Here is a 16,588-nt window from a genome sequence, read left to right as displayed (position 1 = left end):
CGCGGTTCTTATGGAGAGATATAAGATATACGCATATGGGAAATAAATCATTAAACTTTGAAATCCACATATACCTTCATCTCATCATTTTTCATAAATTTAAAAATACGGAAAACATATAAAGCTATGAAAATAATTAAAAATCAATAAAAATATGTAATATTTTATTGATTTTTATTTTTTTCATAGCTCTTTTATGAGTATTCCTTCAAATACTATTTTATAATACAGTTAAGGGCTATATGAAAACTGCATATTTGTGTGCTTAAAAGTAATAAAGAAATAATATAGACAAATATACATATTTATCGTATTTTTATTTTCTTATATTATATCACACAAGAGAAGATGTATTTGAGAAGATTTTACTTATCCCATAGACCAATTTCTTTCATACGTGTTTGAAAATATTTTTCCAGAGCATTGGCGCAGCGATAATAATCAGTATCGAGACTATTATACAATCTACAATTTGTAAAAATTCGTGTCATGTCTGCTATAAATAATCTTCTAGTTACATAGTATCTAGATTTTAAACGTTCTTCCATAGTCTTGAGGTCTGCAATATGAAGAATCATATATTATATATATATATATATATATATATATATATATATATATATATATATATATTTATTTATTTATTACTATTTTATTATTTATTGCAATTTTAAATTTTATTGTTTTATCATTATATTTTTTATTATTTTATTATTAGAAAGTTTTTGCCATCTTAAAACTAAAAATTTTTTTTGGAAAAGATTTCTCACCCATAGGATATTTTATATGATCATAATAATCTGGAACATCATCCTTATCTACAGGTTCCAAGAACGGCCAAGCTGTACTATGATTCTTTACACTATTTAAAACATTATTCAAAGCATTATATAGAGAGTCTGACATATCAATGCAATCCACTTCTGAACTTTGAGTTCCTTTCGCCAGACCTCTCGTTCTCGCTTGCGCATAACTCTTCCATCCGGTTTCCCGAATTCCCGGAATGGATTCTACGGGAATGCCTCTCACACCTTCTTTGAAGCATGTTAAGCCAGGGTGAATCTTTTGTATTTCCTGTTGCCTCTGATAAATTAATTTCTTGACGATCTCTTTTTGTTTTCTTAGAACTGATGTAAATTCGGTATATACGATTTTAGCATTTAATTCACAGTGCATTAATGTCGCTCTTTCATAATCTTTGATATATCCTTGATACATCGATTTCGGTAATTTTATATCTTTGCTAAATCCTTGTTTTTTAAAGTATCCAATGGCAAACTCATCCGCAAATGTAAGAAAATGCACTATATTGTTTTTTATATGATAATCTTTCAACATGTTCATCAAATGCGTCCCGTATCCTTTTACTTGCTCTTGACTTGTAACAGCGCAGAACACTATCTCGGTGAAGCCCTGAGTAGGAAACATGCGAAAACAAATACCACCGATTGGACGGCCGCCCTTTATCAGAGCCAGTGTTTTATGCTTTCTATGTATAATAAATAATATATTATTGCTAAAGATAACTTGTTATGCGATAAATTAATTGACACATTACTGATATTTTAAATAAGATATACTCACGGATCAAAAACAAATTGAGATATATATTCTTTTGGCATTCTGACCAATTGATGGCTGAATACGTTATGTAATCCTATCAGCCAAAGCATGGTTTGCTTAGATACAGGTTGCGTGAGACTGTTTCCAACAATGTGAAATTCTATGATTTTCTCACTTTCTTCATTTTTAGCAGTTTCATCCCGTGGACCGTCTGGTGGAAAGACCGCATCAGGACCGCACATATAATTGGGGTCATTAATAGTCGCAACAATTTCAACAATAGTCTCGTCAGGTAGATCCTCAAAAGCCTCCTCGCCTTTTCGTTTTTTTGCATCATGCCGTCCTTCGGAATAAGAACGCTTTTCGGAAAGCTTTCGTATTCCAGGACTAATATTGATTGTAGTATAATTATCCTTTTCATTTGGTGTCACAGTGACTCTTTCAAATTCTCCTGTCTTTCTCGCTTGATGTCCCTTTGATTCCAATGCAGCTTGCAAATGAGAAGGCGGTGCTTGTTTAAACTCGGGGTCCCACATAGGTGATTGATTATTATAAATTTCTACTTTTAGCATTGAAAGAAACCTTAAATATTTATAATTATGTAGCAGCTGTTCTATTAATAATACAGTAATATACAAAGAGAAAAATTTAAGACATACTTAGGAAAATGAGTTAAAAGTAAAACTCTCTTCTCTGGCGTTATTTTATCTCTCTCGTTATGACACTTATCCATTAATTCTCTACAAAGTGGTTTGAATACAGCTTGTAACAAAGTCTTTCCAAATATCACAGGAGTATCGTGATGAGGTAAAGAATCACAAAACGTAGGTACATAGCAAAACATAAGCCAGCGGGTATAATTAATTCTGTAAGCGGGGTTTACATCCAAAACACTTGTTCGTTTAGCACTGGATGATTCAAAATTCCAACAATTCAGACATTGCAGAAACATTTTTGCCATGTCACACATTACTTGCCATTCTCTTGGGGGCAAATGACTGAATTTAAATAAAACAAAATTCATCACTGCCTTTGCTATACTAGGTTTTTCGAACGGCGGATGTCCTAACGGGCCTTCTGCAGTTGCTTTTATCATAGACAAAATACTTCTCCTCAATAATTTATATAAATGAAAATATACCTTCCTAGTATCGATATCTTCTTCTCTGTGTATACTCATAAAAATATTGTCTGCATCAATAGCCATTCCTAATAATCTATTGATTTCATCATCAGACTGTACAGATAGATGCTTAATATGATTTTCTAAAGTATGAGTACACATCTTGCATGGATCAAAAAAGTTTATAACAGGCTGCTGTGTCTCGCCTTTCTGTGACTTTGTAATCGGTTGTGCATTTTTCCAGCTGTTACATTTGCAATCTTCTACTTGACAAGCGCTGTAACTTGCAAGTTTCAATAATTTTTTGGTTTGTGGCCAATTGTACATTTGCTGCTTACGTTGTTGTATCCTCTGGATATTATTTTGTCTACTTCCATGACTTTGCAATTTATTGGAATTTGAATCTCTAACATTATTTTCCTGTTGTAATGTACTAGTAACAGTTTGTCCAGTTTCTTCCGAAGAAGCTGCCATTGTTTGTTGATTGATATCCTCAGATGCCATCCTAGAAAAATTGTTATAACATTTTATATTATATCGAAAACAAAGCTACAATTACATACAGATAATTTTTTCAGTAAATAATATCTACTTACATCAAAAGCTTCTCCCACAATATGAATTAATTCAATTGCAATTCACCACAAATCAAGTTAATTATGCTTTTATTCCCCATGTTGTTCATTAATTCGAATATTCAATAACAATATTTTAGCCGATTACGATATTTTTTTACATACCATGATAATACGGCTACATTTCTACAATTTGTTGGTACTGTTATTGATTTAAATTATTATTATTATTTTTTTTTTTTCGATTGAAGAGTACGTTTAACTTAGAAAGAATTTACTTAGCACACATATATCTTTACTTTTCAGATCATAAGGTTATATTACCAATAGAGTCCTTTTTTATTCTGGCTCTCTCTCTATTCTTGATATCTCGCTATTCTCCACTATTTTGAATTAGCTGTTCTATATTAGTAAACTACAATTCTCCCCTTTAGAGTTGCATTCAAAAATCTATTTGTCAAAATAGAATTTTTGATCGATCACTTAGGACAAAAGATTTCTTTATCTATTATACTCCGATATGAATAGATTTTTGAATGCAATCTTGCGCTGCTCTCCCGCCATCATGTGCCATGTGAGAGAGATAGAGAAATCACATGATCACATATCAGACAAAATGAAAATTGGGAAATAATATTTCATTAACGGACAGATATCTATAAAGGAAAGAAGAAGAAGAAGAAGCAATAATAAAAGAGAGAGTGAGAGAGATAATAAGAGAAAGAATTATTCTTCAAAATTATTCAAAATAACAAGGAAGAGTTCAATCTCGATGATTTCAGAATAGAGAGATTTGATGTATGAGAATTATAAATACGCCTTCGCGCGTGTGCCACACAGTATCAGTATATACCGTGTCCTTTGTAAACGCTGAAAGCAGGTCGAGCACGAAGAAGCTGCAATGTGCTATCGGCGTTGAAGAGCACTATTTTGTGTCTTTGAAAGACCCATCAATAAGACTATCAATAAGAGGATCTATAAAGTTTAAGAGAAACAAACTGCAGAATAACAAAACGATACATTTTTACGCTTAACGAAAGGTTAGAAATTCATAGCACGGTAAGCACGGTTTGTTTACGAAGAGATGGCAGAGAATTTTGGAAGGGAAACGCCATCGGCTTACAACGAAGAAAGCAAGACTGCAGGTCAACCGTTATCGGACTTTCTGTTGCAGTTAGAAGATTATACACCCACGGTATTAACCTGCTCTTTCGTTGAATAAAGTCCTCTGATGTTTCTGATATATATTGTGCAAAGCATGTTACTAAAATTGTATTTATATGTTTGTTTTAGACACATATTAATTATAAGTGCATTGTATATTTTGTATGTTTATATTAGGTACCTGATGCCATCAGCGAGCATTACTTGCATACAGCTGGTTTCAACACTACGGATCCCAGAATGTAAGACTAAATATATGACACTGTTTATATATCTATATGTTATTTGTCCATTGTCTCATTCAATAAGAATCTTTTCAACTGGAAATCTAATTACCTATTCAGTAATTCTGTTCAATATTAATGTGTATTTTAGAGTACGTCTGGTATCTCTGGCAGCACAAAAATTTATCTCGGAGATTGCCAATGATGCGCTGCAACACTGCAAAACGCGTGGTGCCAATCAAAATGCAAAGACAAAAGGGAAAGATCGACGTTATACATTGACGATGGAAGATTTGACACCAGCAGTTGCAGAATATGGCATAATAGTGAAGAAACCACATTATTTTGTCTAAAAAATTTGAAAACATCAGTGTGATTGAATATGTTTATTTTGCGAATGTTTTTTTTTTTTACAAAGCATTATATCGATGGCACCGATATAAAGTAACTGCATTTGGGCGCAAAAGTTTTTCGTAAACTAAGTGAGAGAGGGAATTGGATATATAATAAAACTGTATGAATAGTGTTCTGAAAGAGAGTTACTATTATATATATTTTATTAGTGACATTAGTATATACGTTTATCATTTGGCTATATTATTGCTAATGTTTTTGTAAAGATTTAGGGATGTATTTAATAAATGTAATGTGTGTGTAGTAAAAAGTCATTAGTCATATCAAACAGGATAAAAACCAAATATATTTTCTACTTAGATATGTCAGATCCATAGACATAGTATATCTAGGACCGAGCGTTTGTCTTTATTTAAGGAGTAAGGGTAAAGATGCTCGTAGAAAAGGACATACTCTGTTTCGTGCCCCTTGCGTTCTCTCTCGCTCGCACGTAGCATACCGTTCTCTTTCATCCTTTTCTATGTTCATCTTGGCCCCCACTCCTCAATACTCGGTCTAGATATATTATGTCTATGGCCAGATCCTATTCTTTTTGTCTTGATTGGTTAATCGAACACTACTCCAATCAGTAAATTTTAGAACGCAACTCTGCGCATGTGCGAGTTTATCCTACATTTTAATGTAGAGTGTAGATAGCTGCTCTATATATTCTTAAGTTTACGTGCATCTTCCTTAAAAGCGCTGTAAATTGTAAATACAAAATCCCATAAAGAGATGCGACACTTAGGATGATGACTAATTGAAACGTTGATCACAAAGAGGTTTATTTCGAGTTGGATTACCCGATTAATGGGCATATCATTAGCTAAACAGAGTAACATCAAAATGAGCGGGTATGTGCGTGTAACATAAATTTATAACTGCGTCTTTTTACACAAACGAACATAACTCCTCAGTTCCGAGAGCGGTGAATCTGGGAGGAATGTCAAGCAGGATCAGTCAAAAAGCAGTGCGAGACCGCTTTCAATCGAAGGTCCTTCCACCTCCAATAATGTCTCACAACCGTTACCGAATCAACCGAGACAACCAACCAATCTGCAAGGACTGCTCAAATACGCCATGGACGCGGCGCAGTCTGAGGATGCGGAGAATAAATCACCGGTCTATCCTTTGGACGAAGAAGTATGACATTTAATTTAATTAATTTAAGATGCTCTAAGGTTTTTAATTTGTTTGATGCTTGTACGTTGCGCTGTGTATTGCAGAAAAAAGCGTTCTTGAACGAAGCATTATCGTCGTTAACGGTGAATGTAATAGAAGAGATGCAGAAGGCAGTGCGCATCTTGTCTAGTGTTGGCGATCTACGAGCCGACGACGATTCATCCGAATACGAGAATGCGTTGGAGAGAATGGCAGATCTTGTCGATAATATCGACGTAGCCAACGATTTTTACAAGATCGGAGGTTTTGCGATATTTCAACCATGCCTGAACTCATCGCACAGCACCATCAGATGGCGGATTGCCGATATTATTGCCGAATTAGCGCAGAATAATCCGTTTTGTCAAGACAAGCTACTCGAAGCTGGAGTATTTCCTGTACTGTTATCCATGATTGATACAGATCCATCGGAACTGGCGAGAATAAAAGCTTTGTATGCAGTATCGTGTAAGTAACGGAACAATATAAGCTCTGTTTCTTTGACTTTTATCTCCTATTTATATTTCGAATGCAGGTATAGTCAGAGGACATCCGGCGTCGTTAAAGTATATGGACACAAACGACGGTTACTCGGTGCTTTTGCGAGCGATGCAGAGCCCGGTGGAGAAGTTGCAGATAAAATCTGCTTTTTTGCTCTCCAGTTTATGCAGTAAGGACGACTCGAGCGATATAAAATGTACCTTAGTGAAAATGGGATTTATAGAGCAAGCCACAGGTTTGTTGGCTAGAATGAATCTACAGTCGACAGTCAGGTAATGTACCTATACCGTTTTGAGACAAAGCATCGTGATTTCTGACATATTACTCTTGATAATATATTTGATCGGGTATATTATTTTTATCGCAGAGAACAATTATTGAGAGTCCTTAATGGTATGGTAAATGATAATTTTTTGCCGGCACTGAAGGAATGTCGGCGTCCACAGTTGTGTTTAAGATTTACTTTGGAGCAATTATTGACGGAATTAAAACTTGTAGAAAATCAGGACGAGATAGACATGTGTTCTGAACTCCTGGATAAAGTGTTTTTCGAACCTGACACTAATCAAGAAAGATAACAAAATTGTGTATCATACTCTTTCCCTCTGTGAATAAAATTATAATATTACTTCATAAATTATCCCACGCGCGTGCGCGCGTATCTATCATTATTTTCTTTTATAAATTTAACATTTATCTGTAGTTTTGGAAAATTTATAATTTTAAGAAATATATACCGTGTGTGCGATAACTGACAAATAAAAATTGCTACATTAAATACTAAACAAATCTACCAAAATATTACGTCGTAAAAAAAGGACCATAAAAATCTGTATAATCGAACTACACATCTACAAAATATCAATTTCCGATTAAACTAACTATCAATGATCGACTAAACTAATCAATTGAAACTTTACGTTTCCCGTATCTTTTTCTTCTTTCGTGCCTCGTATTTATTATTTGTATATGTATATGACTCTAAATTTTTAAAAATAGTAAATATATTTTAAAACATATTAGCGTGTGTGTGAATTAACTCTCTTTCTCTCTGGATATACTCCGTTAATATAATACATAACTAGCCTTTTTCCCTATATTAATTCGATGAATGGTACGCTCACGTACATCCGGGCACGATGCGTCAATCGGACGACGCGTTTCATCATCCATCCCCACCATACAACCTTTGTTGGCGTGTACTCTACCACTTTCCTCGGTCTCTTCGCTGGTTCATCGTGTGCTCTATCTCCCTCTTACCCTCTCTTTCTTTTTTTGGCGGACGTTTGGTCTAGTTAAACCGAACGTCAGCCGGCAAGCAGTCAGCCGGTAGTTCTCATCGGATCTCGACATGTGATCGTCCCTCTGCTGGAATTCTCCAAATGTCTCGAAAATCCCGCCTGCTCGTTCGAGTTCGAGATCCTAAGGAAGATTCTGGGAGATCGTTCTTCTTCTTGGAGCGAATCTCCCGCGCTCGACCGACCGATTGACCCGAGATCAATCCTGAACATCGAGAGAAAGATCAATGAGTGCTCAACCACCATGGAGCAATGATCGGCAGCCGTAATGACCGCGAAAGAGGAGCGTTATCACTATAGAACCCGTCGACCGACGTTACGTCGAGCCATCTCGCAAATTGAAGTCACCGGAGATCACCACTGAATTACAATAGCATCCCCGTGAGACATATAAATTGGAGAGAACGGATACATCGGCGTTAATCGGATGATCGAGAATCGATTCGACGACCATCTGCGTCAAGAGTGAGAGCTTCACGTTTGACCACGTGGTTTGCCGCTGATCGATAAGGATCCGACTCAAGAGCGACGAAGAGGTCTATCGTTGATATTTCATTCAATTGAGAGAATTTTTCAGAGCGCATAAATCGTTCTCTCTCTCTCTCTCTCTCTCTCTCTCTCTCTTTTCGACAGAATTTACTTTGCAATGCACGCGAGAAGACGCGAAATCAACTCAGCTGAAAATTTTCATCCCGGAAAAGGCGAAAGATGATTCCAAACGGAAGAAATTTTTAGAAAAACTTGATACACTTTACGACCGCGCGATAAGTAATACTTGCCAATTTGTACTTTCTTGTATGATAAGACATCACGGAACGTTGAACTTTGAATTGTAAGATATTATCCGACAATATTATTTGATGTGCTAATTGAAGCAATTAGTCAATTCGGCAAGAGACAAGGAGCGAAAAAGAGACAGAGGAAAGAGAAGCGAGAATCGCGAAAAAATTGTGCCGGCCGATCTTCTCTCTTGCAACAAAGAGCACGAAAATGGAGAACGAACACGATGACATCGATAACAATCTTTGGGTATTCGGATATGGATCGCTCTGCTGGCATCCTGGTTTTTCGTACCTCAGAAGTATGACTGGATACGTGAAGGGCTTCGACAGACGGTTCTGGCAAGGTAACACCACGCATCGTGGCACGATCGAAAAGGTGAATTGTCCTTCAATTTTTCTCTATTTCTTGTTCTTTTCTCTCTTTATTATTACCAATTATCGCATATGACTGACTTAATGTCTAATAGACTGTCTCTAATAGAGACGCACATAGAATAGAATTGACTCTATCTAGGAATATATACGCGGTCCAATAGGAGGCGAATTGAATGAGATAACGAGTCCATTAGATAAAATTGGATTTGAATTTTCTACGAAGCGCGCTAAAATAGAAGTATAAGCGATTTATTCGAAAAGATTATATGAAGTTTTGACAAAAATAATGAAATTCATTTTTTCGAACGCGCGACCGCTCGATTAACGTATTTATATAATTATCAATTATTTGATAAAAACGAATATTGAGAAAAATCTTCTAGTGAAAAAGAAAGTATTTAATATATTAAAAAAAAATTTTTTCACTACATACACTGATGTTACCAATATTATTCCGGCGGCATTGTATACTGATACTCGACATACATTTTCAGTTTACGTGATAATAAAAACTGAAACAGCTGTACGCGGACTTTGGATAAAGCAAGCATCCGTATGGCAATGATCCTATCGTAATGCGATAAAATAACAAACAGAATTTCACAGTTATTAGTACAAAACTAATCACGTCTGCAATCGGAGATTGAAAATTATTCGTAACCGGCTAAAAAAAAAAACACGTTCTTTTATGTGTTATTATGATGCTAATTTAATGGAAATGTCAGAAATTAATTCCACGAATTTGCATATAACAAACTATAAATCGAAATGTGTAAAGTGGACTTCTTTCCTTGGTATCAGAAGAGAAGCAAAATTATATGTAATTGTGAATTGTTTTGTTAGAACTAATGTAAGACTGCGCGTTCGTTTCAGGAAAATATTTCGAATCCGATTGATCGTTCGCTAAAAAAACAAACAAACAGGAACTGATAATAAGGCTAAGGTTGACTAAATCATGTCCAGGCAAGGTCGGCGAGCTCTCACAGCTGTTTTCTACTCGTCTGCAAGAATATTTGATTTATCGCTGATTTATTAATCATTACGTCACATCATCGTATTATCACTGATAATTTCATAATTTTACATTTCGCTACATTATTAAATATCGACTTTTAATTAAACCGCGTAGAAATTAAAACTAGTAACTGGTGCGTGTATGTCTTTCTCTCTTTCTCTTTCTTCCGAGAGTTGAATTATTTTTAAATGTTCTTCTTTCAACGGTATCTATTGCGTTATCGCTGATGGCGATGCAGTCGCGCGATATCTATAACATATTCTCGCGTATTAAATGTGTACACGCGTGATTTCTCTGTCGAATCACGTGACTTATATATTCGCGCGAATATTCTATTAATATCTTAATTTTGTCGCTCGCCGTGGCATTCTTTTCCCGACTTGGCATAATTCCAGACGCGTACATGAAAAGATACGTTTTTATGCGCATTGATCGTTTATATAGACGCGTGTCCTGGTTCGATAAGAATCTGTCAATAATTATTTTGATAAAAAAATATGCGCGGACGAAATTTGTACAGATGCAACACGAAATACAAATATATATGTATAACGCTCTCGTGAATCTCCTTTCTTGGTGTTCTCTTTATTTTAAAATAACGCGTTCGCAAAGTTACTTTATTTATTTTTATTTATTTTATCCGTACGTCCCCCCGTTTTAATTTCTCAAACGCAAGGAATGAAAAGGATAGACGTCACTTTTGACATTTACAGAATTGTTCTTTTTTTCGTGCAAAAGTATTTTCGGAGAACAATCGTCTAGAAATATTAAGATTACGTAACAACATTTTTTATAAGAGATGTGCCTCCAAAGCGAAATTTCATGAACATCTATTTTTCTGGAAAAACGAATTTTATCCTGATGCATATTAAATAAAAAGAAAATGCCGACGCTTATCCACGCTCGTAAAAGATCGATAAAATGAGTTCTCTAATAGAATTGTGGTCGGAAAACAGGAAATTACTGTCTTTATTCATTATTAGATATAAGTTTCATATAGAGACTGTCGAGACTTGAAAATATTTCTAGGAAATCTTGCTGATAAAATATTAAAAGTACAATGTTTTCATTTTTTTTTTTTTTTTTTTTTTTTTTTTTTTTTTTTTTTTTAAGCATTTACTCTTTATACCAAGTGAATGTTTGTGCTTTGCGTTCCGCTTACGTATAAATTACGTGAAATTCTATATATAACCAGTTAGAAACCAGTAGTAACCGATATCTTTAAAGAGAAAGATTAGCTCCGTATGTGTGTTATTATATATTACTCTTTGTTTGATGTGACGTTTCGTATGAGCGTGATATGTATTTTCTGCTTATACAAATTTATATTACATGAAAATAAAAAGAAAAAGGAGTAATATAATAATAATCTAAAATACGATATATACATTTTTTTATAAAGCAATATCTCTCTCTTTAAGATACAATACATAATCATTCTGAATACGAGTTTCGTTCCATCGCGACAAGATTTTCGGATTCGTAACTTGATTTATTATATATGATTCTTATTTTTTTTTTATCTCTCACTTAATTTATCGAATATTATGCAATAATGTTATTCCTTTCTTATGTTACAGCCTGGACGAGTCGCCACATTGATCGAGGATAAAGAGGTACTTACTGCAATTTATATCAACGTAATTAGTGATGTAACTGTCATAAATGACACAATTCTTTGAGGAAATCTCTTATGGGGATCTCGTGTGCAATTAAGATCTTTTCTTCGCCGATAGGGAATAGTTTACGGGCGAGCCTTCCAAGTTCAGGATAGCGCGGCATTGTCCTATCTGGAGAATCGCGAGTGCTCTCTTGGAGGATACCTGACGACCATCGCGACGTTTCACAGTCGGAACGAAGGCAAACAGTTCTCCGTGATAATTTATATCGCCACTAACAAGAACGAGCAATGGCTTGGTGAGGCGTCGTTGCAGACCATAGCCCGTCAAATCACCGAGTGTTCCGGTCCGAGCGGGCACAACGTCGAGTATCTCTTACGGTAAGAGGCGTCCGTGTAACGAACCTTCTCTATATCCTTATCCCATTTTCAAGCAACGGAGGAAGACTGTTATTTGAATCAAGTATCACACTCTGCTCGATTATAATGATTCTTTCGAAGCAACGCGAAAGAAAACTAATATTAAATGCAATTTGGCTATTACATATTAAAATAGCATTTTTATTTCATATAATGATAGAAATTTTACGAGAAATATCTTTATTAATCAAAATATGAATTATTTCAAAGAGAAAGAGAAAAAAAAGATTTGTTTGTCTGTTAATATATTGCCCGATATATATTCTTTACTAATATTTTATTAATCTATAAGTAATATAATGAAACGATGCGTTTACATCTGACCGGTGACAGGTTGGCAGACTTCATGCACCGTTACTTGCCGGAGGCGCACGACGAGCACCTTTTCACGCTGGAGATGCTGGTGCGCTCGCGAATAAAGGAAGAGAACATGTGCCTAGCGACGTTGATGGGTAATCGCGACTTCGTCATCGATCTCGACGAGGACGCGGAATTGGCAGGTCGCGCGGAAGCTAACGAACGGCCGCCCCGCGAGAACTCCTTCCAGTTCAGCGCGCGGATACCATCCAAGAGCTTGCGTTGCGTGAAAATGTAGTCGATATAGTCGTGCAAAGTTTTCGATCGGAGATATGTACATGCAATTATGGCGAATGGAAGCGAAGCGGCAGCTTTTCTTACGTGACGTTCAAGTACAAATGACTGTTTCGGTAAAGGCGTAAACTAGTAGCAGGATTACGTTCCCGTAAGGAATGCGAGTTAAAAATCCTGGACAAGTCAAACCTGTAAAAGGAAGCTCTCGAAAGCTTTGCTACGTATGTGAATTTTTCGTTAGCGATACGCAAGAACACGAATACGCTATTTTATCGCGTAGTAGATATATATCGGCTCTGGTATAAATTTAAAAAGCAGCTGCACATTCCATTGGGAATATAGTTTCGTCGACGGTATACGTCTTCCTCTTAGAGGCTATTCTATCATACGTGTTTATGAGACGGCTGTGTTAATCTTGTATCGCTCAACGTGCTGGACACGTGCACGCTTAGAGATCGCGGACTTCGCCACTTCCTATTTTATAACGCCGACTTACTCTCAGCTACGTATTATTTTTTTAAATGTAAAACATTTTTCATTTTTATCTTGACGAGAGTGAGAATGATAACGTGTGCGTGGACAAAATAAAATCGAAATTTTCCAAAGTCTGAAATATATACAAAGATAGAATTTTTGTAAATGTTTATTAGTGAAGTATGTTTTTTATATTGTATGAGGACTATACGTATCTCGTTTTTAAGTGTTTATAAGCATTCTAATACTGCGAATGTATAATTTGTACATATATAATTAATTCATTGACGCGCGAATGCGTCTCTCTTTCACGCACATTAAACGTACAATATATATTTCTATAATAAAAATTCCCTCTATCTTTAAAAAAAATATTAAATATATCCACGTTTTACACGGATATATAAATAGGAATCACTCTCGTTCTATGAGAGTATTTTTTATCGGTATAAAATTTATAGAAAAAAGGTTATTAATAAGACAATGTGTATATAAAATAAAAGCATATACACACGTAACTTTTTTATCGTGCGCCAACAAGTTAGGAAATCGCATCATCCAACGATTGATATGTTAGCGATCTTTCTTATAGATCTTACTATCAATAAGATAAATTGTTACAACTTTTCCAAAATTACTTCTATATTTAAAAACTCTTATATACATAATTTTTATTTCGATATAAAATATTTTCCTTAGCTAACACATTCGGTTTCTAAATCCTTATAAAATTATTTTCGTCACTATGACAGAAATAAATTTTATGCATACCTGCGTGCCCATTTGAGAGAACAGAGAAAGAGAAAGAAAGAGAGAGAATATTCATGATAAAATATTTTTATTTTATCTAGAAAAATTAAGAATTTCGCGCAGCGAAAGAAATTTATGAACGGTACATTGTAATATAGAACAGCCATTCATCCAGCCGCTTAGACTCTCCATGAATATTAGACTGTTTATTCTACGGAACGTTGCGTCGTACATTTTAGCTACCATTACTTTACGTAATAATTCGAACGTTCAAGTTTTAGAAGAAAATTTCCTGGAGTATATACGCGTTCGATAACAGTATTCTAACGGAGCAATCGTATCCGCACCCTTCTCCCTCCCCCCCCCCCCTCACCTATCTCTTCTTTTTATTAGCGATATTATATTTATAATTATGTTATCAAATTTGTGTGTTATGTCGAGTAGAGATCCATGCATTCATCGACGATTGTAAAAACGTGTCACCGAAAATTCGATCAAAGAAGATTGCTCATATAAGCGATACTATATTCTGCGACAATTAATGTAGTTAATGTAATTGATATTGTTCAATAATATCAAACGAAACGTTCTAAAGTAATCGACGTTCTATCGAAATATGCAAGTAAAATATCAACTTATGTAATGTAGACATTTTTTTGTGTTTTTTTTTTTATCGTTACATCAAAGGATTTGAGTAACGCTTTTATTACCACGTAATGTAAAGTTTGTGTCAGGCTATTTTTTTTAGAAACGGATGGCACCACCGAGGAATAATCTTGCACACCGATTTAGAGAGAATCATATCAAGAATATTTAAAAGAATCGTATAAATTAAGGGAGATAATCTTTTTTTCACCATGTTCTTTTTAAGAAGAAATATGAACACGAATCTGCTATGATACTCGTGGTATGGGACCAGTATTTGCTAAAGTAAAAGGGTCCAATCGTTCATTAAAAAAAAAGTGGACACATTTCGGACACGTCGCATTCGTAACGCAGTTGCACGCCGTTAGCCTCTCGACTTAAGTCTCACGTGTGTCTGAAAGTCACGGGCGTCGGGCTTAGAACGAGTTTAGGACGCTTATTACGCGATATTATAGAGAGAAGAAAAAGAAAAAGATACACGTCTCTGTAATACAAAAAAAGTCTACATAACGCTCGTCTTAACGCTTCTCATGCATTTTTCTACTCGATCAATAGGTGATCGGAAATATAAATAGCGACGTAACAGATTCACGCGATCCTGATTGAAGCAACCGAGTTTAGTTTTTATGAATTCTTTATAACTATATAAGAGAAAAATTTGTTTATATATATATATATATATAAATTATTTATATACATTCTGATTTATATTTTTGAAAAAATAAATAAATATAAATATATATATTTATTTTTTCATAAATATGAGAAATAAAAGCCGGAAATTCAGAAAGATATGTAATTTAAATCAAATCGACTTTGATTCACTTGATTCTTGCAAAGAAATGTATTACAGTAATCTTTATAACCGAAGTCTTCGATATTACGTCAGATCGAACATTGTTTCAGTTATGAACGTCGATTTCTTATGATAAAGAGAAATCCGCCGCGCACAGTTGAAGTTTTCGAATCGACTCGAACAACAAATAACGACTTACCCGCGTGGATCTTTACAGAATGGACATACACCGGTGTCCGTCACGCATCGTGACGTTAGAACCAGCCAGGTATCTCAGGGATAACGTTACTCCGTAGTATAGTGCATCCACTGTCCTGTAATTTCTATTAAGAACATCAAACGGGCATCGATCGGGATCTTTAATTAAAAGCTAACAAGAAATGCATATTTAATTTTTTCTCGAAATCGTGAGAGGAGGGAGAAATTTTTGATAAAAGATATATCAACTTTTTTTTTTTTTTTTTTTTTTTTTTTTTTTTTAATATATTAAAATGTATTAAAATAATTTTTAACTCTCCGAATGAGAAATTTGAAAAAAATGCATATCAATTGTGTTTATGACATGTAATATATCATATTTACAATCTCTACTAATTTTTTACATCGTAAGTGACAATCGTTATAAAACATTATTGTCGACAGAATGGAACGTATGAAATATTCCGTATTTATATGTGTAACGTCATTAATGTCGTTTGAAAAAAGTTCGATTAATGTATTTGAAAAAATATGATGCTCGTTTTCCGAAAACAATGTATATGCATATTATATCGCGTGGAAATTTACGTAACGACATGTATCGTGCACTTCGCTCATCCTCTTGTTGCAATGATATTTACTGTGAAAAGCGAATGAAAGACGCTGCATGCAACAAATTGGACATGGCCGGCATGAAGAAGTTAACAACTCGCACACGAGCCAACTCGAGCGTGTACGGCGTATACGCTTCGTTTCGCTGAAATAATAACGAGGAGATCCCCCAGATCCGACCTGGTATGTCGTCACGGTGTAAGCAGGAATTTCTTGTTCTCCTTTCCTTTACATTTTCACCGAAAATTATAAAAAATTCCCGGCAAAATCCGCAGGAGGACGCGAAAGTTCTCGGAATTAATAATCGTAC

At 34.9% G+C, this 16,588-nt stretch overlaps 4 protein-coding genes across 4 annotated transcripts; 3 read left to right on the top strand and 1 right to left on the bottom strand.

Annotated features, from left to right (window-relative positions):
- Positions 1 to 341: 341 nt before the first annotated feature.
- Positions 342 to 3,535, bottom strand: Kat2a (K(lysine) acetyltransferase 2A). The gene is made up of 5 exons (XM_070297526.1): positions 3,283 to 3,535; positions 2,223 to 3,191; positions 1,585 to 2,145; positions 771 to 1,489; positions 342 to 559 (listed from the first exon to the last, which is right to left on the bottom strand). Coding segments are annotated over exons 1-5 (2,445 nt in total). The 5' UTR covers positions 3,285 to 3,535; the 3' UTR covers positions 342 to 365.
- A 383-nt stretch (positions 3,536 to 3,918) lies between these two features.
- On the top strand, positions 3,919 to 5,305 carry LOC138934092 (transcription initiation factor TFIID subunit 10). The gene is made up of 3 exons (XM_070297527.1): positions 3,919 to 4,456; positions 4,603 to 4,667; positions 4,801 to 5,305. The coding sequence occupies exons 1-3, from the start codon at positions 4,346 to 4,348 to the stop codon at positions 5,000 to 5,002; spliced, it is 378 nt and encodes a 125-aa protein (XP_070153628.1). The 5' UTR covers positions 3,919 to 4,345; the 3' UTR covers positions 5,003 to 5,305.
- Positions 5,306 to 5,710: 405 nt separating this feature from the next.
- On the top strand, positions 5,711 to 7,671 carry LOC138933887 (hsp70-binding protein 1). Its single transcript, XM_070297040.1, has 5 exons — positions 5,711 to 5,896; positions 5,960 to 6,185; positions 6,269 to 6,671; positions 6,739 to 6,976; positions 7,072 to 7,671. Exons 1-5 carry the CDS (start codon positions 5,853 to 5,855, stop codon positions 7,280 to 7,282), a joined length of 1,122 nt encoding a protein of 373 aa, XP_070153141.1. The 5' UTR covers positions 5,711 to 5,852; the 3' UTR covers positions 7,283 to 7,671.
- Positions 7,672 to 7,826: 155 nt separating this feature from the next.
- LOC138933888 (putative glutathione-specific gamma-glutamylcyclotransferase 2) lies at positions 7,827 to 15,899 on the top strand. The gene is made up of 4 exons (XM_070297041.1): positions 7,827 to 9,160; positions 11,755 to 11,790; positions 11,911 to 12,173; positions 12,546 to 15,899. The coding sequence occupies exons 1-4, from the start codon at positions 8,993 to 8,995 to the stop codon at positions 12,805 to 12,807; spliced, it is 729 nt and encodes a 242-aa protein (XP_070153142.1). The 5' UTR covers positions 7,827 to 8,992; the 3' UTR covers positions 12,808 to 15,899.
- Positions 15,900 to 16,588: the final 689 nt, after the last annotated feature.

This window comes from Polyergus mexicanus, unplaced genomic scaffold (genome assembly GCF_030449975.1).
Source record: "Polyergus mexicanus isolate NDT 795.1 unplaced genomic scaffold, iyPolMexi1.0 SCAF_6, whole genome shotgun sequence".
Taxonomy (NCBI): Eukaryota; Metazoa; Arthropoda; class Insecta; order Hymenoptera; family Formicidae; genus Polyergus; species Polyergus mexicanus.
Note: the sequence above shows the minus strand (reverse complement) of the source record. Positions and strands in the feature narration are given on the sequence as shown.